Source organism: Lontra canadensis, unplaced genomic scaffold (assembly GCF_010015895.1).
Source record: "Lontra canadensis isolate GAN:19392208 unplaced genomic scaffold, GSC_riverotter_1.0 scaffold33, whole genome shotgun sequence".
Taxonomy (NCBI): Eukaryota; Metazoa; Chordata; class Mammalia; order Carnivora; family Mustelidae; genus Lontra; species Lontra canadensis.
The window spans coordinates 16029354-16056774 of NW_022631027.1; the positions used below are offsets into that span (position 1 = coordinate 16029354).

General features: G+C 34.0%; 1 protein-coding gene across 3 annotated transcripts; it reads left to right on the top strand.

Annotated features, from left to right (window-relative positions):
- RNPC3 (RNA binding region (RNP1, RRM) containing 3) lies at positions 1–25570 on the top strand. 3 transcript variants are annotated; one of them, XM_032867244.1, is made up of 15 exons: positions 1–244; positions 1947–1994; positions 6094–6212; positions 6814–6897; positions 7525–7636; positions 8699–8767; positions 10303–10445; positions 13961–14086; positions 15088–15239; positions 18251–18412; positions 19637–19731; positions 19822–19880; positions 21761–21893; positions 22772–22843; positions 23877–25570. In XM_032867244.1, exons 1-14 carry the CDS (start codon positions 50–52, stop codon positions 22829–22831), a joined length of 1557 nt encoding a protein of 518 aa, XP_032723135.1. In that variant the 5' UTR covers positions 1–49; the 3' UTR covers positions 22832–22843; positions 23877–25570. The 3 variants fall into 3 exon arrangements, with proteins under 3 accessions (XP_032723135.1, XP_032723136.1, XP_032723137.1); XM_032867245.1 differs by having other exon boundaries at positions 25371–25570; XM_032867246.1 differs by having other exon boundaries at positions 15091–15239.
- The last annotated feature ends 1851 nt before the right edge of the window (positions 25571–27421 follow it).

The window sequence follows — 27421 nt, forward strand, 5'->3', positions numbered from 1 at the left end:
ATTTTCACTGCGTGCTTATTTTTCGCCTTCCGTGTTGCGTTTTCTGGAAATGGCCGCCCCTGAGCAGTCCCTGCCGCCCATGTCAAGGGGATGCCAGAGCTCTGCCTCACTCTCCCCACCGCGGGGCGACCGAACCCTTTTAGTGAGGCACCTGCCAGCCGAACTGACCGCCGAAGAGAAAGAGGACTTGCTGAAGTATTTCGGGGCGCAGTCGGTGCGGGTCCTGTCAGATAAGGGACGACTGGTAAGGGCGCGCCCGTCCCAAGCCTCCGGGGAAGGCCCTGGGCTAGTGACTGAGGGGGTCGGGGGGAAGCTTTGACAGAAGGAAGTAGAATAGACTGGGAAAATGAGCTTGTGTAGTGGGGTCTTCCCTGTCTTCTCTCTTTTAGGTCAAAATACCTTGCGTACCAAGTCAAGTTTTAAATGCCTTGAGCCTGTGTTAGTCACTGCGCTGTAGAAAAAAGCAGTGAAAAAGTCAAGGGAGAAGAATGGAAAATAGCTTCTGTCCCCTTTTCTGACCCATCTTCAGAATCTCAAAACTCCTCTGAATTTGAGAGCATTTCTTTTAGACTCAAAGTACTCTCAGATATGAGGTACAAAGGACTTTTTAAAAATATTGGATCATTTATAAGCCACTGTTAAGACATTCATGAAAACAGGAGAAAGTACAGAAGTAACTTCAGTAAAGCAGTTACAGAATTTCTACGAGAATTTTTAGGAAAAAAATTCTGAAATTTTTCTGATGGAATCCATTGGAATAATATTTTAAGACTATTAAAGTTTTCTACACAGGAAAAAAAGTTTCTGCACAGTAATTTACAGTTATTTCATTTGCTTTTATACCTGAAGATGTTTTAGATCGATTTCTCTCCGTTAAAATAGTGATGGTGAGGGGCACCTGGGTGGCTCAGTGGGTTAAAGCTTCTGCCTTCGGCTCAGGTCATGATCCCGGGGTCCTGGGATCCAGCCCCGCATGGGGCTCCTCTGTTCGGCGGGGGGTGCCCCCCCCCTCCCGCCTCTGCCTACTTGTGATCTCTGTCTGTGAAATAAATAAATAAAATTTTTTAAAAAAAATAGTGATGGTGATGTGAAGTTTCTGCAAGATGGTCTGGGTCTGTGATTCCGTCAGTGGTTTTAGTCTCCTCACGTAATTCTAATATGCAAACAGGGTTGAGAAGTATTGGGAAGACTGACAATTTTGATCAATGTGTCACGTACACCAGAAAATACAAATAGTCTATGTGTTCAGTTTAAGTACTCGTAATTATGTCATCTTGGATCAGATTAGACAAAACTAGAATGTGTGATATAAATACTCAAGCAACTTGTAAATGTTTTAATAAGCGCTGTTAAGAATGATAACATTACCCATTGTAATGATTCATTTACCTTTGAGTTACCTTTTTTTTTTTCCCTGATGATCTTTAAACTGTTTACAGTTTATATTTTAAAATAGACTTCCCCCACTGACCCCTTATTGCAGGGGTAAAAGACAAAGGCACCATGCACTTGAGGAATGGTTTTCTGTGGTAAACATTTTTAAACTTTGTATTTGGCTGTATAGAGGGAAAATCTGTATTATAAATTTAAGATATTTTGTTTAAGGGTTGTCTTTTGGTAGAGTAGGGGTTTTAAACTTCTGGTCTCTTGAACTATTTGAAAGTGTATATAAAGCATCCTGTGTGTGTGTGTGTGTGTGTGTGTGTGTGTATGTATGTGTGTACACCTTTATATAAAAGGCTACATAGCTATCATCATCTCAAGGAACTCTGATCCAAAAAAGATTTAGAACCACAGTACTGAAATTAATAAATTTATAATGGTCTTGATTTTCCATCCCTTTCCATGACTTTATTTATTTGTGAAATAACTGTCAGCTGGTAAAGTCAGACTTACGAAAACCTGATACTGCATCAGAAGTAATTTGTACCTTAATTCTTTTTCAGAAACATACAGCTTTTGCTACTTTCCCTAATGAAAAAGCAGCTATAAAGGTATGACTTTTTTTTTTTTTTCAAACTATTAAAGTTATCAGCAATTTCCTGTTAACTAATTTTTGTTCAAAAGATTTTGGACTGAGGTATTGGGTTATTACATTACCTGACATTAAGGGCAGGATTCAAAGGATGTTGGGAAAGGTAGATAATGAATTCAAATGTTACATATTAACTTTGAAGAGTTGAGCTGTTTCTATGGAAATTTTTTTTTTTTTAAAGATTTTATTTATTTATTTGACAGAGATCACAGGTAAGCAGAGAGGCAGGCAGGGGGTGGGAGTGGAGCAGGCTCCCTGCTGAACAGAGAGCCTGATGCTGGGCTTGATCCCAGGACCCTGGGATCATGACCCGAGCCGAAGGCAGGGGATTTAACCCACTGAGCCACCCAGGTGCCCCTGGGAATTTTTTTTTTTAAGATTTTTTATTTATTTGAGAGAGAGGCAGAGCATCAGGAGGGAGAAGCAGACTCCCTGCTGCATGGGAATCCTATATGAGACTCAATCCTAGTATCCTGAGATTATGACCTGAGCTGAAGTCAGATGCTTAACCAACTGAGCCACACAGGCACCCCTGAAATATTTTTAATACAGTTAAAAATATGACTCTAAAGACAGGGTCAAAAATGGAGTTTCTTGAATCAGGTGAATGGATATGGTTGCCCAAAGGAAGACAACCCAGGAAAGGAGAATGGGCGGGAGAAGTTAAAAAGAAAGTTGAACTAGAAAGGAAATTTTCATGGTTGCAAAGAGAAGAGAGTTTTAAGAAGATGAGGTACTGTGATGACACAAAATGAGGAATGAATAGTCTAATCAGTAAAGGGTTTTTTATTGTGAAACAATAGAAATCACCCAAATTCTCATCAATAAAGGGAAGGGACAGCTTATATTATAGTACATCGGTAGCCTGTACTACTGTCAAAGAATGACGGTCAAACCAATATATATTAGTAAGGAATGTAGCCTTGATAGAGTACATGAATAAAGTTGGCAGACATTATGTATGAGATGTAATGGATTTTTGGAAATCCAGTAGTACCTATGTTTATGCATAGGAAAAAAATGTGGCAAAGCTGTACACCAAATTGTTAATAAATGTCTTTCTGTCAAGGTGGGATTATAGAAGACTTTCATGTTGTATGTATTTTTTAACATTATAGGATTTTTTTTTCAGAAGAAATTCTTGTAAATATTGCACAAGATATTATAAATAAAATATGGTAATGAAACCCACGTTGTTTTATGGTCGACATTAACTTAGAGAAGAGGATGTGGAGCCAGTCATTGTCTTTGGGAAATGTTTGTAGTAGAGAAGTAGTGAGAAGATAATAGCATTAGTATGGCTTTTAGGTTAGGTTGCACGTGACTGATAGATTTTTAAAAAACAAGGGTAGAGAAATCTTTAAGAATAAAGTAAGTAGCTGGGCAAGATGGGTAAATTAGTTAACATTAAAAGTGAAAAACTGTGTATCCTTGAAGAGGATAGGTTTGGTACCCATTTTGCCAACAAGAAAGTTGAAGCAATTGAGCTCAGATGCCATGTATTTCAGACAATCAGAGGTTCACTGGTAATGAAGAAGTCTAGAATTGATTTAGGGACTTGAAAATTATTGAAACATTTTAAAATGAAACAATCAAATAAGGATGCATAAAGATGGTAAAATAAAACTGTAGTCCTAAATAAGGCTTATAGGTCTATTTATTAAAAAATATTAAATGCTTACAATGTGGTAGATACTACTTTAGGTCTCGGGATAAATCAGTTAATAAAATATTTACAAAAAAGGAAATAAAAATTTATGTCCTCATTGGGGCTCATATTCTCAAAAAGGGGAGGCAGATTATAAATAATAAACTTAATTGTTTAATATTTTAGAAAATGATAAATGCTATGGAATAAAAAGGAAAAAGAGCAGTACAATCAAGAGTGCGAGATGGGGATGGTTAAGTTGTAATTAAGGTGATTAGGGTCATATTTAAGTAATAATTTGAAGGAGGTGAAATTAGCTAAGGGAATATATGGAGAAAGTACATTCTAGTCTGATTAAGGGCTGGAATAAGGGCACTATTATTGGAGAATGCCTGTTATGTTCAAGTAAGCTAGAATGACTGAAGCAGACAGAATGAGGAGGATGTAATTAGAATTTGAGGTCAGAGAAGTAATAGATGCCATATCATGTAGGTACTCTAAAGATCCAGGATTTTACATTTTACATTTGAGTAAAATGGGAAGGTACTAGAATATTTTGAGCAAAGCAGTAACATAATCTAATTTATATCTTTAAAAGGATGTGTTGAGAAGAGATGGGAGGCAGGAAGAGTAGAAACAGGGAAATCTCTAAAAAGGTTATGGTGGTAATTTAGGTCAGAGACGATAGGTGTTTGGACCAAGTTAGTAAGAAGTGGTTAGATTCTGGATATATTTTGAAGGTGGAAGCAAACAATTTCTTGATGGTTTGGGTATGCAATGTGGGAAAGAAGTCTTAACGTATGTTTCCAATATTTTTGATAAGAGTAAGTGGAAGAATGGGATTACCATCAACTGAATGTGAAAGCCTCCACATAAAAAACATTTGGGGGGATGAGGATAGAATATCAGTGGTCCAGTTTCTGAAATGGCAATTTTGAAATGTTTGTTAGACACTTAGGAGAGCTTTCTGGTAGTTTGGATATGGTTTCTTGAACTTTGGAGCAGGTTTGGGCTGAGGTTAAGAAGTGGGGAGTTAGCACAGCATTGTGATTTAAATTTAGGATGGTGATTAGATCACTAAGATAGTAGCTAGAAAGAGGACCAATAATAGAACCCTGGAGTATGCCAACATTTAGAGTTTGAAAAGGCAAAAGCCAAGAGATTAAGGAGTAGAAACCAGTGAGCTAGGAAGAAAACTGCAGGAAAGTATGATGTTTTAACATCAAATGAAGAACATGCACCAAGGAGGGAGTGATCAACTGTGTTAAATGCAATAAAAATGAAGACTGAAATTAGACCATTGGCTTGGCAGTACAGAATTTGTTGTCTTTGAGTTGGAGACTGGATGGGAGGAGAGGAATTTTAGGTAGAGGGCTTAGAAAAAAAATATTTTTAAAGATTTTATATATTTAAGATCGAGAGAAAGTGTGCGTGAGAGAGGGCAAACAGTGGAGAGGGAGAAGCAGGCTACGCATCTAGCAGGGAGACCAATGTGTGGCTTGAGCCCAGGACCCTGGAAACATGACCTGAGCCAAAGACAGCTGCTTGACAGACTTAGCCACCCAGGCGCCCTGGTTTAGATAAATAATTCTTAAGGAGTTTTACTGCAACTGTAATTAAAGAGGGGGAAGGGAGCAAAATGGGATCAATAGATGAATAAGAACAAAGTAGGGTGGGAGAAGTAGAAGCATATTTGTGTGCTAATATGGATGAATCAGTAGAGGTCAGAAAATTAGTAATGTAGTTAAGAACATTCCCCAAACAAGAGTTGAAAAGAGATGATGGGTGGATGAGAGGGTGGGATTTAGTATACAAGTCAAGTAACTGGATTTAAATAAAAATGTGGATAATTAATAATAACAGAAGGTTGAATATGTGGATTCATTAGCTGGTAGATAGGCATTAGGGTGGGAATCTGAAGTTCTCATCTGGTTGTTTCAGTTTTCCCAAAGTAGGAAGCAAAGTCCTAGGCTAGAAGAATGGGAAAGGAATGTTGTGAGGCTGAGGAACAAGGAGAAAATACAAAATAATATCTTAGAGATTAGTAGAAAGAAATTAACTAAAAATGTGGTAAGTGTGGCATCATTTAGGTTTCATCTCCAAATTTGTGGTTGTGATCATGAGTTTAAAGTGAGTCCAGACTGATTATGTTTGTTTTTCTAACGATTTTCAGCTGCCTAGTTATAGGGAGATTTGGATTTAACCAGATGTTGCTTTTACTAAGTGGTAGGAAGCAGTCCCTTAGTAAATGACAAATGCTAAGCACCCTGAGACTGGAAAGGGGTAAAAAATAGCCAGGGAAGTATTAACAGCATTCACAAAGATCATGTAAAACTATTTGGAAATGTTCTCTAACAAACAACTTTTGATGCAGTTATAAAATATTTTACTCTTATTTTTCCAACTGAAGGCATTGACAAGACTACATCAGCTGAAACTCTTAGGTCATACTTTAGTTGTTGAATTTGCAAAGGAGCAAGATCGAGTTCATTCTCCATGTCCCCCTTCAGACACTGAAAAAAAGAAAAGGTATGTAGTTAGGTTTTCCTAACATTTTAAAGTGTTTTTTTTTAATTAATTGTATTGTTGTTGGGTTGTTTTCAGACTAGCAGGTAAATAATTTGACATAATAAGTGATACATGTCTCTATTGAATCTAGTACACTATATTTATTTTTGTTCCTAATTATGCATTAGGAATCTGAGTATTGATTTAATATTAAGAAGTAATCAGTGTGAAGTGGGAAGAGGGTGGGGTGACAAGTATTCGGCTTTAAGTGGAGGAATATAACTAGTATAAAATCCTTGTATTACAGGTAGCAGGGTGTCATGGATGGGCATGCCCTTTGAAATAGAAGACTGGTATTTGGTTCCCAGCAGTAACTCTTTATAGTTTCAAAAACTTTACAAATTTACCTTACACTGGTGATTCTCAGAGTGTCCCTGGGCCAATGGCATCATGTAGGATCTTGATTGGAATACAGATTCTGGGGCTTTACCCTAGTCCTGTTGAAATTGAAATTTGGGGATGGAAAGGGGAATATAAGCCCTAACAGTCTGAGTTTTAACAAACCCTCAATTTTTTAGTCTATTTCTAAAGGTAAGATCAACTTGTATTCTGTATTTTATAGATGTGATGATCCTGTGGAAGATGATAAAGAAAAGAAAGAACTTGGTTGTTTAACCATAGAAAATGGAATTGCACCAAACCATGGGTTAGTGTTTTTTGTTTGTGTTTGTTGCTTTTTGATTTGTTGTTCTGAGTGTGTGTGTGTGTGTGTGTGTGTATTGCAATAAGATATTTTAAAGGATATTTTATTATGTCAGTCAATATGTTGGTTAAAGATGTTGAGCTATTAGAGTCTGTCACTGAATTTGGGTCCATTAAAATGTTAAGAGCTATAAAATAAGCTCTGGTAAGAAATACCTTATTTTTCTTTAGTGCAATCAGAAAGCAAGTTATTTTTTTTTTCTTTTTTAAAGATTTTACGTATTTGAGAGTGTGTGTGCTCACAAGCATGGGGGGATGTGGGGGACAGGGAGAGGGAGAAGCAGAATCCCTGCTAAGCAGGGAGCCCAATGGCCCAATGGTGGGGGTAGGGGCTTGATCCCAGGACCCTGAGATCATGACCTGAGCCACAGGGAGACACTCAACCAACTGAGCTACTCAGGGACTTCAAAGCAATTTTTTTCTTAAATGTACTTATTTGGGATTATAAGGAACAAGGTAAATCTAAAAGTGCTGAATTATTTGAACAGTTATGTACTTTATCAGGTTACGTAAAAACGTTATTGATATGAAACTTACTAAAACATGATAAGCATTTTAAATATTTTTTTAGGCTGACTTTCCCTCTGAATTCATGCCTCAAGTATATGTACCCACCACCTTCAAGCACAATCCTAGCGAACATAGTAAATGCTTTGGCAAGTGTGCCTAAGTTCTATGTACAGGTAAGTAGAATGAAACTTACTTTCCCAAAATAAATGCTTGAATAACTTGATAAGTTATTTTTCATGCTAATTTCTTTACTTTTCATAATAGCATTAATTAGACTAATTCTAACAGATAACGGGTATTACAATTATCTTAAAGGTATCTTCTCAGTTTGGGCTTGCATAAGTAAGTACCATAGACCAGGTGGCTTATAAGCAACAGAAAATTATTTCTCACAGTGCTGGAGATTGAAACTGTGAGATTAGGGTGACAGCAAGGTTGAGTTCTGGTAAGGGCCCTCTCCAGGGTTGCAAATGGCTGTTTTCTCTTTGTATCTTCACCTAGCTGAAGAAAGGAGAGACCTCTTTGGGGTCTCTTTTATAAGGAACACTAATCTCATTCATGGGTGTCTACCCTTGTGACCTAATTACTTCCCAAAGACCCTGCCTCCTGATAGCATCACATTGGTTAGGGTTTAGTATATGTATCTGGTTGGAAGTTAAGTCCATTGCAAAAATGAAATATTACTATATTCGAGTAAAGGTTTTTATAAACTATGGCTTAAACTTGTTAACATGTTTAGTATTAATACTAATAAACATAAGATAATTTGGGAAGTGTAACTTCTGGTAATTTTTGTTACTTGATCATACACCTTTAATGTGGAGATTCTTTCTTAAAGGAAAAAACACAGAGGACCCCTCAGCAAATGCTTGAAAGTATTGACAGTACTAATATACTTTTAAGTACAAACTATAGATGATATTTCTTTTCTTTAATATGCTTCTTATTTAATTCATAGTAACTGGAAGAAAGATAAAACATTTTGGTAGCATTTACATTGCAAGAACATGGTATTTTTAATAATGAGAATAAGTATTTATATAATTGACAAACATTTTAGAAAGGGTAATCTGAGATACATCAGTGACTGGTAACAGCCCTGTTCTGGGATAAAGCAAGAAGTAGCCAGCTTTTGCACCAAATCAGGAGTATAGTTATAGCAGAGTTTTAAAGTACATAAAATATGTGAGTTGAATTATTTTACTATGTGATTTTCAGTGTTTTGTTGCTTTCAGGTGCTTCATCTTATGAATAAAATGAATTTACCCACACCTTTTGGACCGATTACTGCACGCCCTCCTATGGTAAGAAATATCTTAAAATTGTAAAGATTTATGGGGCACCTGGGTGGTGCAGTTGGTTGAGTTGCGATCGTGATCTCAGCATCATGGGATCGAGTCCTTCATTGGACTCTCTGCTCAGTGCAGAATCTTGTTTAAGGATCCCTCTCCCTCTACCCCCCACCCATAAATAAATAAATCTTTTTTTTTTTTTTTTTTTTTTTTTTTTAGATTTTATTTGTCAGAGAGAGAGAGCTAGATAGGGAGAGCACAAGTACAGGGAGCGGTAGGCAGAGGGACAGAGCAGGCTTCCTGCTGAGCAAGGAGCCTGATGCAAGACTTTATCCCAGAACCCTGGGATCATACCCTGAGTCGAAAGCAGACACTTAACCAACTGAGCCACCCAGATGTCTCAATAAACTAGTCTTTGAAAAAAAAAATTTTTTTTTTTTTTTTGAAGATTCACAACTTCTCTTCCTGAGGTGGGATTGTTGAGGCTAACCTTCACAAATACTGAGCCACTAACCTCTAATGTGCATTGAAAGTAAGGGACAAGTATAAAGTTAATATACTAACAATAGTTAAGTGGATAATGCAAGAATGTGAAAAAGATGCCTTTGGTAATAGAGGCTCTCATTTCTACCAGTGTTCAGTCCTTTGACCCACAATGCTCTTCCATTTTATAAAATAATTGCATCTAACTTAATTATGTAAAATTTCCATTGTTCTGGTTTTATTGCATATAGAGAGCATCATTTGCAGAAGAGATGTTGCTAATAACTTCTATTCAGAATTTACTATGAAAATATATCTGTAATTTAGATAGTAGTCTATGTCTGCTACTGAACTATTCTACTTACTATTTTGTTATAGTACTTGGTAATTGTCTAGAGAATAGCAATGAGAAATTATTTTGGGTCCTAACATTTAAACAGAAAATTGGCTTTGCTGTTGTGTATTGCATATTGACTGCTTTTTCTGATGTATATACTACTAGCATCACTATTTTTCTTTGTAATCCCAGCACTTCAATATCTGGCACATTACAGGAATATCTGTTAAGTTTAGGCTGCTATTAACATAAAACTCGAATCTTAGTCACTTAACCCAGCATAAGTGATTTCTTGTGCATGTCAACTCCATTCCAAAAGTAGGGCAGATGACTTTCCATTCTACTTAGTCATTCAGAAGACCTAACTTGTTTTTACTATGTGCATATCCCAGAATAATGAAGGCATTACCATACATCCTGCAGATCAAGAAGGAAGAGAGGATTATGGATGGATATTTTTTTATGCTAGCATTCTGTTGGTTAAAACTCATTTACGTGGTTAAATTCAGCTACAAAGGAGGTTTGGAAATTTACTCCCGCTAGGTGCCAAGGAAGAGGAAACAAGTTTTGTAATCAAATAGCAGTCTTCTATAGCAGGTGTTCTCTCAGTATGTGTTGAATGTGTCATGAGGGAGAGAGATGAGAATAGAGTATCTGAATGGAGATGGTTTTTCTGTTCTATAAATATCATAGATTACCATATGATTACCATTTTTCTCTTAATTAGTATGAAGATTATATGCCATTACATGCACCTCTTCCACCTGCATCTCCTCAGCCACCAGAGGAACCTCCTTTGCCAGATGAGGATGAGGAATTGTCAAGTATAGAATCAGAATATGAGAGCAGTGATGATGAAGACCGACAGAGGTTTGCAATATCAAATAATATTTGTTTCGATTTCAGGAACAGAATATGAGAGAGATTCTTTTGCTCTTCTTAAATTTTACTTTAGAAGAATTATAAGAACTCATAATTCTTCCATAATTTGGGGTCATTAAAATTTCTCCCAACCCCTCAACCCCTCAAGCATATTATAATAGGTATAGATTAAGATCTGAGAATGTATATCTGACCTAAGAAAAATTCTTGGATCATAAGTAATTTTTTAGATTGATTATTATGGTATTATAAAGTGCATTTGATCCTCATTATTTGTGGATTACGTATTTGAGAATTGTCCACATACTAAAATTTATTTGTAACACCCAAATCAATACTTAACAGTGTTTTTATGGTTTTTTGCCAATGTGGGCATGCACAGAATGGTGAAAATTTGAGTTGCTTGATGTGCACATTCCTAGATGAGGTAGAACAGAGTGACATGCAGTCTTATGTCAGCTCCACTACCGTAATCAAGTATCCTTTTTGTGGTCTATTTAATACCAAGCCTTTCACATTTTTTATGCTTTTTGTTGGTGATTTTGCTGGGTTTTTTGTTTGTTTGTTTGTTTAGATTTTATTTATTTGACAGAGAGAGATCACAAGTAGGCAGAGAGGCAGGCAGAGGAGGAGGGAGAAGTAGGCTCTCCGCTGAGCAGAGAGCCCGATGCAGGGCTCGATCGATCCCAGGACTCTGAGATCATGACCTGAGCCGAAGACAAGAGGCTTAACCCATTGAGCCACCCAGGTACCCTGGTGATTTTGCTGTTTAAAGTGGTCCCCAAGCATAGTGTTGAGGTACTGTCTGATGTTTCCAAAATCAAGAAAGCTGTGATGTGCCTAATGGAGAAAATATGTTAGATAAGTCTTGTTCAAGCTTGAGTTATAGTCTTTGTGAATTCAATGTTAGTGAACCAGCAGTATATAAAATAAGATGTCCTTAAACAAAAACACACAGGAAACAAGGTGTGTGTTGATCATTTGGTGAAATGCTAGAACATAGAACATATCCTGACTTTCTGGTACGGGCATTGATTCATTATTCACTAATTCTTTGTGAAGACTTTATAAAACTTAAGTATCTCAAATAACAAGAATAAGAATAGATTGTATCCATATTTTTTTCAGCTATTCCCCTGAATTTTATTCACCTCAGAATAAATTTCCAGAGCATTTCTGCGGGATTTTATACAAAATAGTTCATAGTAACTAATGCAGAGGAATTTTTTTTGTTGTTGTTGGTTGTTCTTGACACCATACATGTATTTTATTTAAAGATTCTGGTGAGAAGTAGTAAGTTGTTAATAACGTTTAGGTGTATTATCTACAGCATAGCCTAGAACAGGAATATGTAAATATTTTCTGTATAGGGCTAGAGTTCTGTTGTAGTAGGAAAGCAGTCACAGACAATGCCTAAATGAGTGGATATGACTGTGTTCTAGCAACACTTTCTGTTCACAGAAAGAGGCAGCTGGCTGACTTTGGTCCTAGGGCTATAATTTGGTAACCCCTAGCCTGGAAGACCACTATCGGCATATGATAAGAATCTTTTTTTTTTTAAGGTTTTTTTCTAATTTTTAAGTAATTGTTAGATCCAGTGTGGGGCTCAAATTCACAACCCCAAGGTCAGGAGTCACCTCCTCCACCAGTTGAGCCAGCTGGGCACCCCAAATGTTAAGAATCTTAGGTAACTATGTTGAGAAGTCAGATACAGGAGTGGTTGACATGAATCAAAACCCAAGCAGAGAATCCAAGCAATATTTACAAATAATCAGCAACAATATGACTATTATTGAGTCAATGTTAACTTAAGTAGTTGCTCAGTATGCATTCTTTCTAGAGAAAGAGTTAAAATAAAAATGTAGATGGAGCCAAAATTACAAAAATGGGGTGAATAGAGTGTCTTGAAGAGAGAGATTTAGTAAGTCTGGCAGTTCTTGATAGACTATAACTTTAACTTGTTGATAAATAAAGAACAGTATAAAGTGTTGCCTTGGGTTCATTACATAACTTCTGTAAATTTTACTTTCTTTATAAAAATAGTGATAGCAGTTTCAGGAATGCTTTATGCAGACTGGCCGAAACCTTTTTTTGTTGTTTTGTTTATTTAGGTTTCCATTTAGGGAAATAGTGAAGAATTCAGCAAGTAAGTCATCTTGAGTAATGAGAATAAAGTTTTTCCAAGAAACAGTGTTTGGTTTCATGCTTTTCTACTATTTTATGGAAACGTAAAATGAAACAAAACCATACTATTTATTCAGCAAATATTTATTGGTTATCTAATTTATGCCTGGCACTGTTCAGAGGCTTAGTATATTCTGGGTGAGCAATTTATGAATAGAAACGTGTTTTGTGTAACTGGATTTATTCATAAAATTTTTGGCAAACATTGGTTGTTAAGAAGCTTTACAAATGTATAGCGTGTATTTACATTTTTTGTAACTTAGTTTAAAGCTTATTTTAACCACATTCATATGTTTACATTTTTCCTCACTTGGTTTAAAGCTTATTTTAACCATATTCTCCCTTTTTATTTTGCCTTTAAATTTCACAAATATAACTGTAGAAATAGAGTTGTGACTAGTGGTTTTGAGCTTGTGCTCTGTAGGAACACTGTGTTTGATTCTATGGAAGATAACAAAAATGCCTAGACAGGACCTATTTGAAATTTTACACTGGTAATGAAGATAAACTGGGTACAATGCATCAATTATCACACCTTGATATTTACTTACAAAAAGCTGCTTCAAAGTATAGTATTGAAACTTTGTTCAAGTTATCCTTTTTCTGTAACGATTCATGTGCAACAGTTATGAAAATGTGCAACAGTTATGAAAATACTTTAAAATAACTTCAGTTTAGACTCTAATTAGAATAAGAATCAAAATAATTACACTGTATTTGTAAGGTCTTTTGACTATCAGTAAAGTTACCTAGGTTGTATTATTGTATCCTGTTCAACTTTCTGGCATCAAATACAACCATTTTATTTAGACAACTAATAATTTTCATAATAAAACATATCTTTAAAAGATAAATTGAGGGGCACCTGGGTGGCTCAATAGCATCTGACTCTTGGTTTATGCTCCTGTCATGCATGATCTCAGGTTGTGAGATAACCCTGAATCGGGCTCCACAATCAGCAGGGAGGCTGCTTAAGATTCTCTCTCTCCCTCTCCCGTTGCCCCTCTCCCTGCTTGTGTATGTGTGCGCACACACACACACACACACACACTCTCTCTTTGTATCAAATAAATCTTAAAAAAAAAAAAAAAAGATAAATTGAAATTAAATAAATTCCCAGTTCCTTTAAAGGTGAAAGTTGGCCTAGGAAATTCAGAACTTGAGCTTATCGTAAATTATTTTAATTGATGGCTTAGAAATTATACTTCTGCTATATAAATCATAATTTATAATATAACATACATAATTTATATTTATAGTTCATATTATATGCTTCTACATGAAGAATTCTTGTTTTTACTTCCCTTTTCATAATGTAGAATGACTAAACTAATGGAACTAGCAAATCTTCAGCCCAAAAGGCCAAAAACAGTAAAGCAGCACCATGTGAGAAAAAAACGAAAAATAAAGGATATGTTGAAAACACCTTCATCTGCTCCGCACAGGTAATTTTGTTTTATGAAATAAGGATTTTCTGTGTACTTTGTCTACTTGATTAACTCATGTCATTTATAAACAATTAATGACAGACATTTTACCTACCTGTCTGCCGTGGAACTCTATATATTTTAATATGTTAATCACATAAAATCAATGTTAATTGCAGTTTCATTTAGCTATTCTACAGTGTAAATTTACCTTGAACTTGTAATTAACTTCATAAATTGAGAAAGGAGTTTGTTAGAAATTTTTTTTCCATTTTGAAGGAATAAATCCTTAATCTGTGTTTTTTTTAAATTTCACATTAAGTATGTGTTTCTTACCTGTGTATGTCTTGATACCACAGTTCCATGCTTTTAATACCTATTGCACCCCTGAACAATTAAATAACATGAACCAAATTCAGTTTTCCAGTAGCCACAGTAAAGGATTAAAAAGCTGATGAAATTAATTTTGGTAATATATTTTATTTAACTCAATATATCCAAAATATTATTCCAGCATATAATTAATACAAAGAATTGTTGATGTGTCACTTTTTTTGTACAAAGTTGTCATAGCAGTGTTTATTTTCTATATTTTAATTTGGACAACAGTATTTTCAAGTGCTCATTAGGACAAATGTGGCAAGTGGCAATTCTGTTGGACAGCATAGCTATATTATATAGTGTAGAATATAGTACATAAAAATTCTTATATTAAACAGAAGAATGTCTTTGTATATTGGTAAATTTCCTTAAGTTTGTAATCAGTAGTCCTCAAGTATTGTTTCTGTCATTTAGTGAGTGATATTTCTTAATCTCAGTCTCCTTGTTTAACTAATAATTTAATAGTATCTGTATTAGAAAATTTATTAGGGTTTATTGAACTATTAAATGTAAGTTATTTTGTGCAATGTCTGTAGTATGAGTGCTTTGTCAGTGTTAATTTAAGGTAAATAGTAATAATGTTTTACTTAGGATTTTATTTGCAGTTGGAAAGTAATGCTGTCACTATTTATAAACAGCAGTTTACATCCAGTTCTGTTACCTTCGGATGTATTTGACCAACCACAACCTGTAGGTAGTAAGAAAATTGAATTTCATATATCTACTGACATGCCATCTGCATTTAAGAAAGATCTAGAAAAAGAACAAAATTGTGAAGAACAGAATTATGGTAAGCATATTCTAGTTCTCTAATATACTATGTAAAAATTCTTCTCATTCTGCTTTTTGTGTTAGAATTAAATTTTTAATATTTGCAGTTAATCTTCCTTAATATTGTGGAATATTATCCATATTGAACTTTTTCATATAACTAAAATAAATACTTAATGATGAAACCATCACTGTTGCCTTTTGCTAGAAGTGAATTTTAGGGTGAAAATGGAGTCTGGTTTTTGCTGATATTGATACTAAAAATACAATGAAATAGTTCTGCTAGTGATTTATTTTTTTCATTGTTAGATGTGATGTTCTGTAATTTTATTAGTACATTTGTATTATAGTTGAGGAAATAAACTGACTATTGTGTGTATTGTAGATTTCATTTAAATTTTTGTTTTTTATCCAAAAGACATTGGAGATTAATTACTAAGGTACTGTTTTTAGCTTTTTTTTTTTTTTTAAGATTTTATTTATTTATTTGACAGAGAGAGATCACAAGCAGGCAGAGAGGCAGGCAGAGAGAGAGAGAGGAGGAAGCAGGCTCCCTGTTGAGCAGAGAGCCCGATGCGGGGCTCGATCCCAGGACTCTGAGATCATGACCTGAGCCGAAGGCAGCGGCTTAACCCACTGAGCCACCCAGGCGCCCCCTGTTTTTAGCTTTAAAGACAATTTATTAAAATTGCAGATATTTGTTCTGTTAATTTTAGGCATTAATTTGATACTATAGTGAAATTCCTTTGTTAATTTCATAAATAATACAAACTTACAGAAAAGGTAACAAAAAGCATATAAAGTAAAAAATTTAAAAAGTTTTACCACTTCAAACCCCACTGTCCTCTGTCTCACCACCATTGTTAATAATTTAGAATATAGCTATTCTTCTGGACCTTATTCTCTATACATGTGTAAACACATTTTCTCCTCTAGTTTTAAGTGGGCATAATGTTTTATGTAGTGTTTGCCATTGACTTAATATTGACTTATTGAAAGCATTCAGTATAGCAGGCTCTATGCTAGGCACTAAAGAACAAGTTAAATGTGGTCTCTGATTTTTAGGAGTTTAAAGTCTAGAGGGAGTAGCTTAATGTATCAACATAAAAATACGTACCTTTTTTTATGGTTGCATAATACTACATAGTACAGTTAAATCAATCTGTAATCATGCTCTGTTGGTAGAAGATTGTCTTTTTTTACTATCTGAGAAACTACTGGAACATATATTTTTGCATATATATCTTTGAGCATTTGTGTGACTACGCAGTTAGAGTTCAAGTAAGTGTTGGAAATGTAGTGAGTGGAAAAACTGATTTTAATTCCGCTTTTACAAGGTTAATGAGAAGGTATTGCCTTTTCAGATAGCTCCCCTATTATTATTAAGGAGAATAGAACATATTTTATTTAACAGTTAAACTTGATTTTTAACTTTACAATATTTCAACGTGTGGTATGAGGCCTCCATCTGTACTCTTGTCTTGGCCTGCTGCCATTATGGGTGGGCTTGGGTTAGCCATCGGATCATAATCTCTACCAGAGGGGTAGCATGTGCAGAACCCCTGCTCCAGAGCACAGTGCCTATCACATAAGAGTAGCTGATAAACACCAGCTGTGAGAAACAAACAAGATGATTCAAGTAAAATGCTTGGCATGGTGCATATATCTAAATATTAGCTATTATTGTTTGTTGAATAAATGAATATAGGTAGGGCACAGATAGCTCCTTTTTTGTTTCAATATTTATATTTTTCTTTTTGTATATTTTTGTTTCTTATTTCATGTTAGTCACCTACACACTAATTTTTACTTTTTTAAACTTAATTTACTCAAGGGTGTAGACCACTAGGAGATGGTGACAGCCCTACCATGATATCCCTGTCTGGTAGTAATGTTGAAATAACAGTAGAAGTAGTCTTAAGTTTTTCTCTTATTAATACTTCCAGGCCACAGGAGATCTATTTGTACAACAGTTTTTCAACATGATGAAGAGACTTTATAATCCTCTAAGTTTAGCATGTTCTTTGCATCATTTTCATAGCTTTTTAGTTTTTTGTTTTTTGGTAGTATGACTAGAATTTTTCTAGTGAATATTTAACCTTACCCTTACTGTGCAGTTTAATTTTTGCTGAAGCTAAAATTCATATTTTATAAATGAAATCCATTATATTGCTAAAATTAAAAATTTGCAGTGTTTTTGAATTTTCTTAGTTGAGTAATTTTTAAAGTGTGAATACTTGTTTTTCTTTATTTCTTATAGGATCCAGGAGTAAAATTGGTTTCTTTTTGGTGGGAGGGTGGGAAGAGGATTGATGAAGGTTTTTTGGTATCCTCAAATTTCCATTTGTCTTACGATTTCAGGATTTGTGCTGATCTTAATCTTTTAATCATCTTTGATAAGACTGAAGATTGAAGGCTATTTAATTATATTCTGGTGTAGCACTATGAAGTCTTCAAATCCATTGTATAAATAATGTTGAGTGACCACATTCCATTACAGAATGAATGCCTTTGCTACAAATTTCTTTCATATAATTACTAATAGTTCAAAGTGGACAGGTTAAACATAATACTTATTATTGACCCCCTCACACACACACACACACACACACGCGCGCGCGTGCACGCGCACATTCTGCCTATCTTGCCCAATACATTTTACCTTTTTGAGGTTTCCCTCTGGTACCTCAGACTAAATACATTGAAAAAGAATTCATTTTCTTTCCACCTTGCAGGCCCTATGAGTAGCACCACAAAGCAATCATTTCGCTGTTTAGCTATTGTCTGGCTGTTTTCATAATACAGTGGCAGAGTTTTAATAGCCATGACAGAAATCACATGGCCTGCAAAGCTTAATATATTTGCTATTTAAACCTTTACAGAAAAAGTTTGTCTACTTGGTTCTAAAGCATTGAGAAAAACACTGAAGAATTTTAGTACCAAAAGATATTTTAAAGACTAAAATTGGAAAACAAAACCTTTTTTGAAGGGAGGGAATTTTTAATGGCTGATGTTAATGTTAACTTTTAGATTTACCTGCTGCTGAAGGTGATGCACCCAGTGTAGGATTTGGAAAAATCTTCCCTAAACCTAATTTGAACATCACAGAAGAGATTAAAGAGGACTGTGATGAAATGCCATCAGAATGTATTTCTAGAAGAGAGTTGGAAAAAGGCAGAATTTCTAGAGAAGGTAATTTCATGAAATAGACCGGTGCTTATTCCATTTCTCTCATGCATCAGAAACAACAAATCTCTTCATGTTCTTTACCTAATTAAGGCATATGAAACCTCTTTCCAAATAATGTTTTTAATCACTGCCTTTTTTTTTTTGTGAAGATTTTGTTTATTTATTTGATAGAGAGAGAGTGAGAGAGGGAACACAAGCAGGGGGAATGGTAGGGGGACAAGCAGCCTCCCTGCAGAGCAGATGTGAGGCTCGATCCCAAGACCTAGGATCATGACCTGAGCCGAAGGCAGATGCTTAATGACTGAGCCACCCAGGCACCCTGCTTTTGGTTTTAATACCCATATTTTGTAGGGAGGAAAATGTGTCTCAATAAAGTGTTTTCAGTCTATCTATGATTGGAAAAAATATTTTTGTTTTCATTCCTAAAACTTTTTATATATAATATTTTAAAAAATCAAGTGGTCTATGGTCTGGAATTTTGTATTCCAAATACGGTGGATATATCATTACAATTCTATGTTTGAGGAACATGCAAAGCAGTTGTTTAAAAAAAAAAAAAAACAGTTTCAATTATTTGGTAATTGAAGATCTGTGTTTAAGGATTTTATATCCCAACATGATAGGTTTTTTACTTCTAAAATAATTTTTTCTGTTTTAGTACATTTTAGGAAATTAGGGGTTTTAGACTGACTCAACATTTTATAGTATTTCCCATGATAATGGGAAATAAACTTCCAACTAGCATTTTTACATAGAACATCTGTTGTCAGGAACTGATTATTGATACTACAAGTAGTGGTATAGGGATTCAGAAGCCACAGTTTGTATGAAATTAGGTTTCTTACATTTGACTGTGTTGGTACCTGGTGGTTTGGGAAATTAACTTTAAGCAAGACAGTGACACAAATGATTGATAACATTTATTTGCTTTATTTTTTTTAATAAGGTTATTTTATCGTAAAGGAGTTTCAATAGTAGATATTTCATTGAATAGATTTTAGTTATTCTAGGTGACCTGAAATTTTTAAGTTTATTTTCATATTATCAATACAGATTTTTAATGAGTATATTTATTAATAACGTTGCTATTAATGGTTATAGTTTTGAAATTTTTATAATGCTTGTTCTATTTAACACTTGTATTTGAATGTTCTTACAGTTTTTCTTTGAGAAAATTAATGAAAATATCCTAATGTGTGTCCTCCTTTTGTTTTGCTTTTAAATAAGAAATGGAAACACTCTCAGTTTTCAGAAGTTACGAACCGGGTGAACCAAACTGTAGAATTTATGTAAAGAATTTAGCTAAACATGTGCAAGAAAAGGTAAATTGAAATTTGTCAATTGACTGTATTATTTTACTTTTTTTTCCCCCCTGAACCTTCTTACTTGTCTTTTTCTTATTAAAATTCTAGGACCTTAAATATATTTTTGGGAGATATGTTGACTTTTCATCAGAAACACAACGGATAATGTGAGTCATACTCTCAAATTATGTTTTGTTTTTATCTGTTACAGATTAGCCCTTTATTTAATCCCAGCACTTTCCCTTTAGAGATAACAATTACAGGAAAAAATTGCTCTTATCTGTGGCATAACTTTTAGATAACTATAGCATTAGTCAGCAGAATTCTTCGTAAATGGACAGATAGTAAACATTTTATATTTTTATTTTATTATAGGCCATACAGTGTCTGTCGGAGCTACTCAGTTCTATCTTTGTAACATGAAGGCAGGCATAAATAATAGATTAATACTTATGTCTGAGTTCCAGTAAAACTTTATTTATACAAGGAGCATAGATTCCAGCCTTAATGCCCAGTTCTGAAGCAGTGGGTCTCAAACTTTAACCTGCATAAGAAACACCCGAAGAGCCTAGTAAAACCATTTCCTGGATCCATCTAGGTTGACGTAGGGCCTATGAATTTGTATTTCTAAAAAGCTGATGGATGATGCCAAAGCTGCTGGTCCAAAGACTATGCTTTGAAAACTACTGCATTAATGACCTATTCAGGAATATATATTGTAGTCTGGCAAAACTTTCCAGATTCTTAACCTTGGCAGTAACTTCCCTTCTTTTAATTAGTCTGCATTAACCAAGGCTTCCAATTTTGTAAGAGGAAAAGGAGGGCATATGATTTGTAAACAATATAAAAGCTAATGTTTAGAGTTAGAATTTCATTCTTTAAATTGCCATAATTAGTTGGCTGCGAAGTATCTAAGACCCTCAGCCATATAAGTTAGAAGTAGGGAAAAGTAGAAAACGTAAAGAGACAGACTTTGAGTTGGAGGTAAAATGGAGGACTAACTGGAACTAAGTTTTATTTTAGTATTTAAGTCTTATCTGGCCTGTTTATACTCAGTAGTAGTAGATCTCTTTTCTTAGCAGTATACCAAAAGTTTCTTTTGCTACTCTTGTAAAATACTGCTCCTTTTTCTTGTTGCTACCTTTGAATCATGATTATAAGAAACAGAAAAAAAAATATGTGTGAAATGTTTCATTTACATAAGTATTTGTATACATCCATTTCTTCTATTTTTAGTATTGCTGCAATTAGAATTTGAAATAGTTCTATATGTGGAGAAAGCTGTATGTACATCAAAATCATAAATAAATTGTTTTTCTTGGGACTAGTGTGAATTTAAAAAATTGCTGCATTTTTTAATGCTCTGTATAGACTATTGTGATTGTAGGAAGTACTTTAGTTGTAAATTATGGTCTGGTTTTTCTGATTTTTGAATATCATTTTCCCAAAAGTATTGATAAATGAATATGTTATGGAATAATAGAACATTACATTTGGAATAAAAAAATCTAGTTTGTGTTTTTGCTCTAATTTTAGCTATCTTTATGACTGAAGAAGTCACTCTCTGTAGACTTCTGTACAATGGTGACTTTGACTAGATGATAAATAAGGTCATTTCCTACGCTGAAGTTCTGTGTTACTTTTCTTTGGTTCCTCTCAGCCTTTCTATTCTCATTATGTAGTTGTTTTTTTGTCTCTTGGGTGGGTAATATTGAGTTGGCTGTATGAAAGATTTTAAACATTGAAATATGAAGTAGAAATTTAAGTTTGCTTTTATAGTTTTTAGTATTATAATTTTTAAATTATATAAATACACTTAACGTGGTTTTGAAGGATAGGTATAAGCTCATTATCAGACTTACTTAGAATCAATTTTAGAACAGTATACAAAACATAACTCTAGAAAGTCTGAGTAATGTTCTAATCAGACAATATGGTCATTTTAATTTTGAAATAGCAAACATTTTAAATGTTTAGCACATTTTCCTGTGATTAGAATTGTTTGATACTCTTCAAATCAAAATCTCTTTTTCTTCTTCACGTCTAGGTTTGATATTCGTTTGATGAAAGAAGGTCGCATGAAAGGACAAGCTTTCATTGGACTTCCAAATGAAAAAGCAGCAGCAAAAGCCTTAAAGGAAGCTAATGGATATGTTCTTTTCGGAAAACCTATGGTGGTTGTATCCTTTAAATAATCCATTCCAAAGAGAGTGTGTTTTTTAGTAGAAGGGTTATGTGAAACTAATTTTTTTTTTTAAAGATGTTATTTATTTGGGATAGAGAGAAAGCACAAACAGAACTAGGGTGGCAGCAGAGGGAGAGGGAGAAGCAGGCTCTCTGCTGAGCAGGTAGCCCAATGCCGGGCTTAATTCCAGGACTCTGGGATCAAGCCTGATCCTAAGGCAGACACTTAACTTAGCCACCCAGGTGCTTCTTGAAACTAATTTTTAAGTTATCCTTTAGAAAACTGAACAACCTGGCTTGAGATTAGTTATAAACATACTTAACTGGGTCACATGGGTGTAAATAAAGGAACCTCAGTGGCATGAAGGTATTAAAATTTAGCCATGTCTAAACATTTCATTTATATACCTCAGAAGCACATTTTTAGGCTAAGCCTAAAACACTACAGTATCTACAAATACACTTGGAGTCGTTAAAAAAGATACGATTCATTGTAGTTTTGTTTTATGTTTTATTATAGTATAATTCATATATCTATTTGAAAATTTTAATGACCAAAATATATCATTGGTTAAACATTCTGCTTTTAGTAGTTAATGTAGTTTGAAAAATAGAAATCAGTGGGATAGATGGAGTCAAGGTCCAGCTGTAAAAAATTATGAAGGAAAGGTACATTTCTTACTTCAGTAAATCATGGGCAGCAGGTAGGAGGCACTCAGGAAAAATTTTTTTTGACAAATGGCTGAGAGTAGGAAGACAGGTGTAAGAGACAGATTTTAAAAACTACTCCTATCGTACATTAGGTAGTTCTTAATAATTATTTAGAGAAAATTACTGTCCTGTTCGTGAAAGAACCTTAATTTTTGAATATTAGCAGTTTGCTCGATCTGCTAGACCAAAACAAGATTCAAAAGAAGGAAAAAGAAAGTGTTAAAAATTAATGAAGGTAAGTGTGGATATAACATAATGAAAGAACAAGACTTTCTTGAGATAAAATAAAGGAAGTATAAAAGCCTGCTTTTTTATAACTCAGGTATCTCCTAAGGTTTTTAAAGGATAGTTAATCATTTGATCCATCTATCCATCCAAGTCTCTATCACTCTCTTTGTTTCACTATGCAACTAATTCCCAATAAATTTCAAAATTGTAACTACAGACTAAAGCCAATCTGTATATAAAATTAAGTTTGGAGAATGGATTTATGAGGGGAATATGTCTTTGTCTTAGAACTTTTTCAACCTACAGGAAAGCAGTGGTTCTTAAACTTTAACATATATACAGTGACCTGAAGGGCTGATAAAATAGTTAGCTAGGCTTCTTTTCACCCTCACCCAGAGTATCTGATTCAGTAGGTCTGGAGTAGGAACCTTGTGTAGTCAATCATGCCAGTTTTCCTGTGCTGATGGTGGGAAAATGTCCACCAAGCCAAGACATGTTGGTCACTCTTAACAGGGCCTCTGAATTTGCATTACTAATTACACATGTCACGGAAATATTTACATTTTTTTTTGTGGAATGAAATCTTTTGCCTTTCAAACAAGTAATTTTAATGCATTCTTAAGTAATTTAATGGTTAAAAAAGATAGAATTAACCATTTTAAACTTCAAAGTTTGTGTTATATTTGATTTAAGACACTTGAGTGGAAACAATTTTTGTTTTATTTTAAATCTTTTTACCTTTATATTTGGAAGGACATGAAGTAACTCAGTCAACTTTAATGGTGTTAAGCTAAAAAAAAATCACATAACTAAGGAAAAATTTTGCTTAATGTTTATTTCTTTTGTGAAATGGCTTTAAATATTTGAATTTTGTGAGGTATCTATACTGGTATATGTCAGAATTCTTACAAATACCTTAGTGGAACAGTTAAAAAATTAACAGTTTTCATTGTGTGTTTAAAAAAAAATCATTTATTTATAAATCTAGTGTGTGAAAACTGAGAAAAAAAATTAAACTGCCTTCTGCTGTTCTTCTTTAGAAGCATTCCTGCGTAAATACTGCTGTATTACTGTCATACAAAGTGTATCCTTTCTTGTTGTATCCTTTTTGGGGCAGTGTTTTCTGTTTTTCCTAGAAATGTTTTGTCCCTCCCCTACTCATTGATTCAGATTAAGCAATAATTTTTTATAATTTATCCAATGAGATATTTCTAAAATTATCAATGTTGACTGGACAAATCGCTTACATATTTTTTAGATCTGTTGCTGAATTTGCTATGCTGTTCTTGAGGTTATGCAATTTTTCCAGGGAAAGTTAGTGAATCAGGTCAACTTATTTACTTGGAGAATGTATGCATCTGCTTCAACACAGAATTTAGTCTTGTTTCTTATATTTATGTATTTCCTAAACCTGTTTTAATAACATACGCTTTCTGTTTTATGATATATCTGGTTTAGGTGTTCTATATAATGTATTGTAAAATTGGTTTGGGGAAAGGATTTTTTCTTTAAAAAAGTGTATATATTGGAAATTAAAATAACTGAATTTCTTTGTAAATTCCAAGTAAGAGTAGCAGACTTCACTTCTGAGGTTTTATTATTGATATTTCCTTTGAGACAGATAGCAAGTAGAAGTATTTTTTTCCCCTCTTTTTCTAAACAAAACAAAAGGAATGAGAAAAGAGGAACAGAGGGAAGAAGAATATAATACTGACTCAGGGTAGCACATTAAGTGAAAAAAAAAAAAAAAAAAAATCTGGCAGGTATATGTAGTAACAGTGGTTTCCAGACTGGCTGATGACCATAATTACCCAAAACAGTGGTTCTTAATCTTGGCCACATTTTGGAATCACCTGGGAAACTTAAAAACTGATGAAGGGAAGAAAAGGCTAAAATGTACCTGGGTTTCTCCGCATTTTGATTTAATTGGTCTGGTGTACAGCATAGATCCTGGAGTATTTCAAACTTCCTAATGTGTGACCCAGGTTGAGAACTATTGAGGAAGGATTTTTATATTCAGAGATTCCCGGACTCTCGCCTGAAACTAATAAATCAGAATTTCTGGGAATGGGACCAAGAGTCTGTTTTGAAAAGGTGTCTTTAGTAGTTCCAAGGGCTGACCAGTTTGGATACTAGTTTGTTAGATTAAGATGGTTAGATGCTTACTACAACCTAGCCATCCAACCTTCTCTATGTAGGAAAATCAAGAATTGGAGCCTCTGCATTTCTTGCAAATCCTGCTATTGCTAGTACTAGGAAAACAATAAAAATTCTGTTAATAATTTTAATCACTCAAGAGTATACAAATTTATAGATACTGAAATTGCTGTTTTTTTGTAGAGACAGTTAAAATGGTTCTTTTTTAATGTTAATCAGTTTCTGTATAAGCTGTTTATTTAGACAATTAAAAATTTTTAGTACTGACATGATTCACTAATTTTCTAAATATAAACATGTTAGCTTTTAGTTATTTTAAAACTAATAAACTGTGTTATAATCATAATTATTTTTAATGAACTCTTATGGTGTTTTAGGTTCCTTTTGATTCCATGTCTTCCAACTGCTTTCCAACTTTAAGGAAAAGAAAGTGACACCTGGATTATGGAACTGTGCGTAACAGCTTTTAAAGTATATTTAAAAATTAAATCTATATGCATTTAAATCAGTTTATTGGAGATATATTACATGTATTTTAATCCTCTTCCTCATATATAATAAATTATTTTCTTTCCAACAAAGTAATGTTCTTATTTTTTTTTATGTTTACCATATTTGGAAAGTGTAGTTTGATAATTGCATAAAATTTTGAAGAAATTTTCTTTTATGATTACAGATACTGCCCTTTTTTCACTCTTAACCTGCATACCAATGCACTTAAACATGCTTTTTTATAGTAATATTATTTCTTCTTATAATTATTTTAGGAGTGGTTATATTTGTCTGGCTATGAATTTTGTTTTTTTATTGTTGGTTTTTGTTTTTGTTGTTGTTGTTGTTTTTAAGTAGTGGGAGATTTCCCCCGCTTGAGGGAATTTGTATCTTGCCCTAATTTAGACTTTTATTTTGGTGCCCCCAAATCGATCAGATTATCACCTAAGGTTGTAAATGTTTCCCTTACAAAAATCTGTTATCTTAGTGAAATTACCTTCATCTATGTGTTAAGAAGGAAACTTATATATTTAATTCTTACTAATACTGTCCTGTGAGTATATAATAATAACTTGACCAGAATCAATGCCCAAAGACTTGGTCTTTGTTGGAATGCTGTTGTGAATCACAGCTTTTTCCTCAAAGCATTGTAAAAGTAAGGAAAATAGGAATTTTAAAGATATAATTTAGAAGTATGGAGAAGTGAAGCCTAGGACATGCTCAGTTTTAGATACCAGGTATATGAAGAAGAGGTAGAAGCCAAATGAAGGTATCTCAGGTAGGAAGGGGTGGTGAAATGTATCAGATCTGTTCTTGACAGATTTCTTTTTGACAAACATTCGATGAATGGAAGAAATGAGAAGAGGTATTAAAGAGAATGGTTGAGAGGAACTTAATATAGTGAGAATTTTGAAGGCAACTCTTGGAGAGTCTTGCTCTCAGAGGGATGGAGAAATGGGCTGTTAATGCAAAGACAAATATGATGCAGGAGGGAGAAGGAGGAGCTATAAATACAGTATACAAATGAAGTTAGTTTTAAAGATGGACGTGTAAACATAATAGCAGTGGGAGAAAGGATAGATTATGAAGGTCCAGATATTTGTAGTTTGCTAGATATATAGGAGGAGCATGTAAAAGTTGAAATAGGAAGCAGGGTCACAGAAGGAAAGAGTATTAGATTGTGGAAAGAAAAGAAGGTATAAAATAGACACTTAGGGAAGTGGCAGAGTGAATAGATTATTAGAAAGATGGCTAGACGGTACTTAAAGAGGTCAGTTGAAGTCTGTTAATTTAAGTAAGACTGGTCAAATGATTCTGTATTTTCAATTATGTTTAGCCTTGGTGCTATCACTAAGTAGACAAGAGTTGAATTTAATGAAAGTTGGGATTTTCCTAGATGAATACAACAAAGTGGGAGAAAGGAAAAGGTGTTGGTATATTCAAGGAAATGATTATAAAGAAAAGACATAGAGATCTGGGTAAAGAGCAAAGTGAGAAAATGAAGGTTGAGAAACAATGGGAAAGTGGTATGATCAATTATAGATTATAGTATGATTGAAGATATGTTGAGTTATTTACTAGAGTTGTGAAGTAGAAGTTTGGGAGGTTGAAATAACAGAATAAAGTAACAAGTTGACAAAGGCATAGAGAATACAGTAATTAGTGATTATAAGTTCTAGGATCTAAACATGGTAGTTGAGTGAAAACAGGGTCATGGAAAGAGATGAATTAAAGAAATTAAGAAACTTGAATGTTAAAAGGATCATCTAAGGGATTTCAAAATTATTATGACAAGAATAGTGAGCCAAGATCTAAGTAAAATTATTCCTTAGAACATGTGATTCTGTTAGATATGCAAAAAGTAATATTTTAAAAAATAAATTTATAAAACTCTGGAGTCCCCATCTTTCTATAGTGACAGGAAATTCAGCCTAAT

Coding starts and splice junctions, on each gene's coding strand:
- RNPC3 (XM_032867244.1), top strand. CDS start 50: ATGGCCGCCCCTGAGCAGTCCCTGCCGCCCATGTCAAGGGGATGCCAG. Junction 6,898..7,524: donor GGAATTGCACCAAACCATGG/GTTAGTGTTTTT, acceptor ATATTTTTTTAG/GCTGACTTTCCCTCTGAATT. Junction 19,881..21,760: donor TCAGAAACACAACGGATAAT/GTGAGTCATACT, acceptor CTTCACGTCTAG/GTTTGATATTCGTTTGATGA.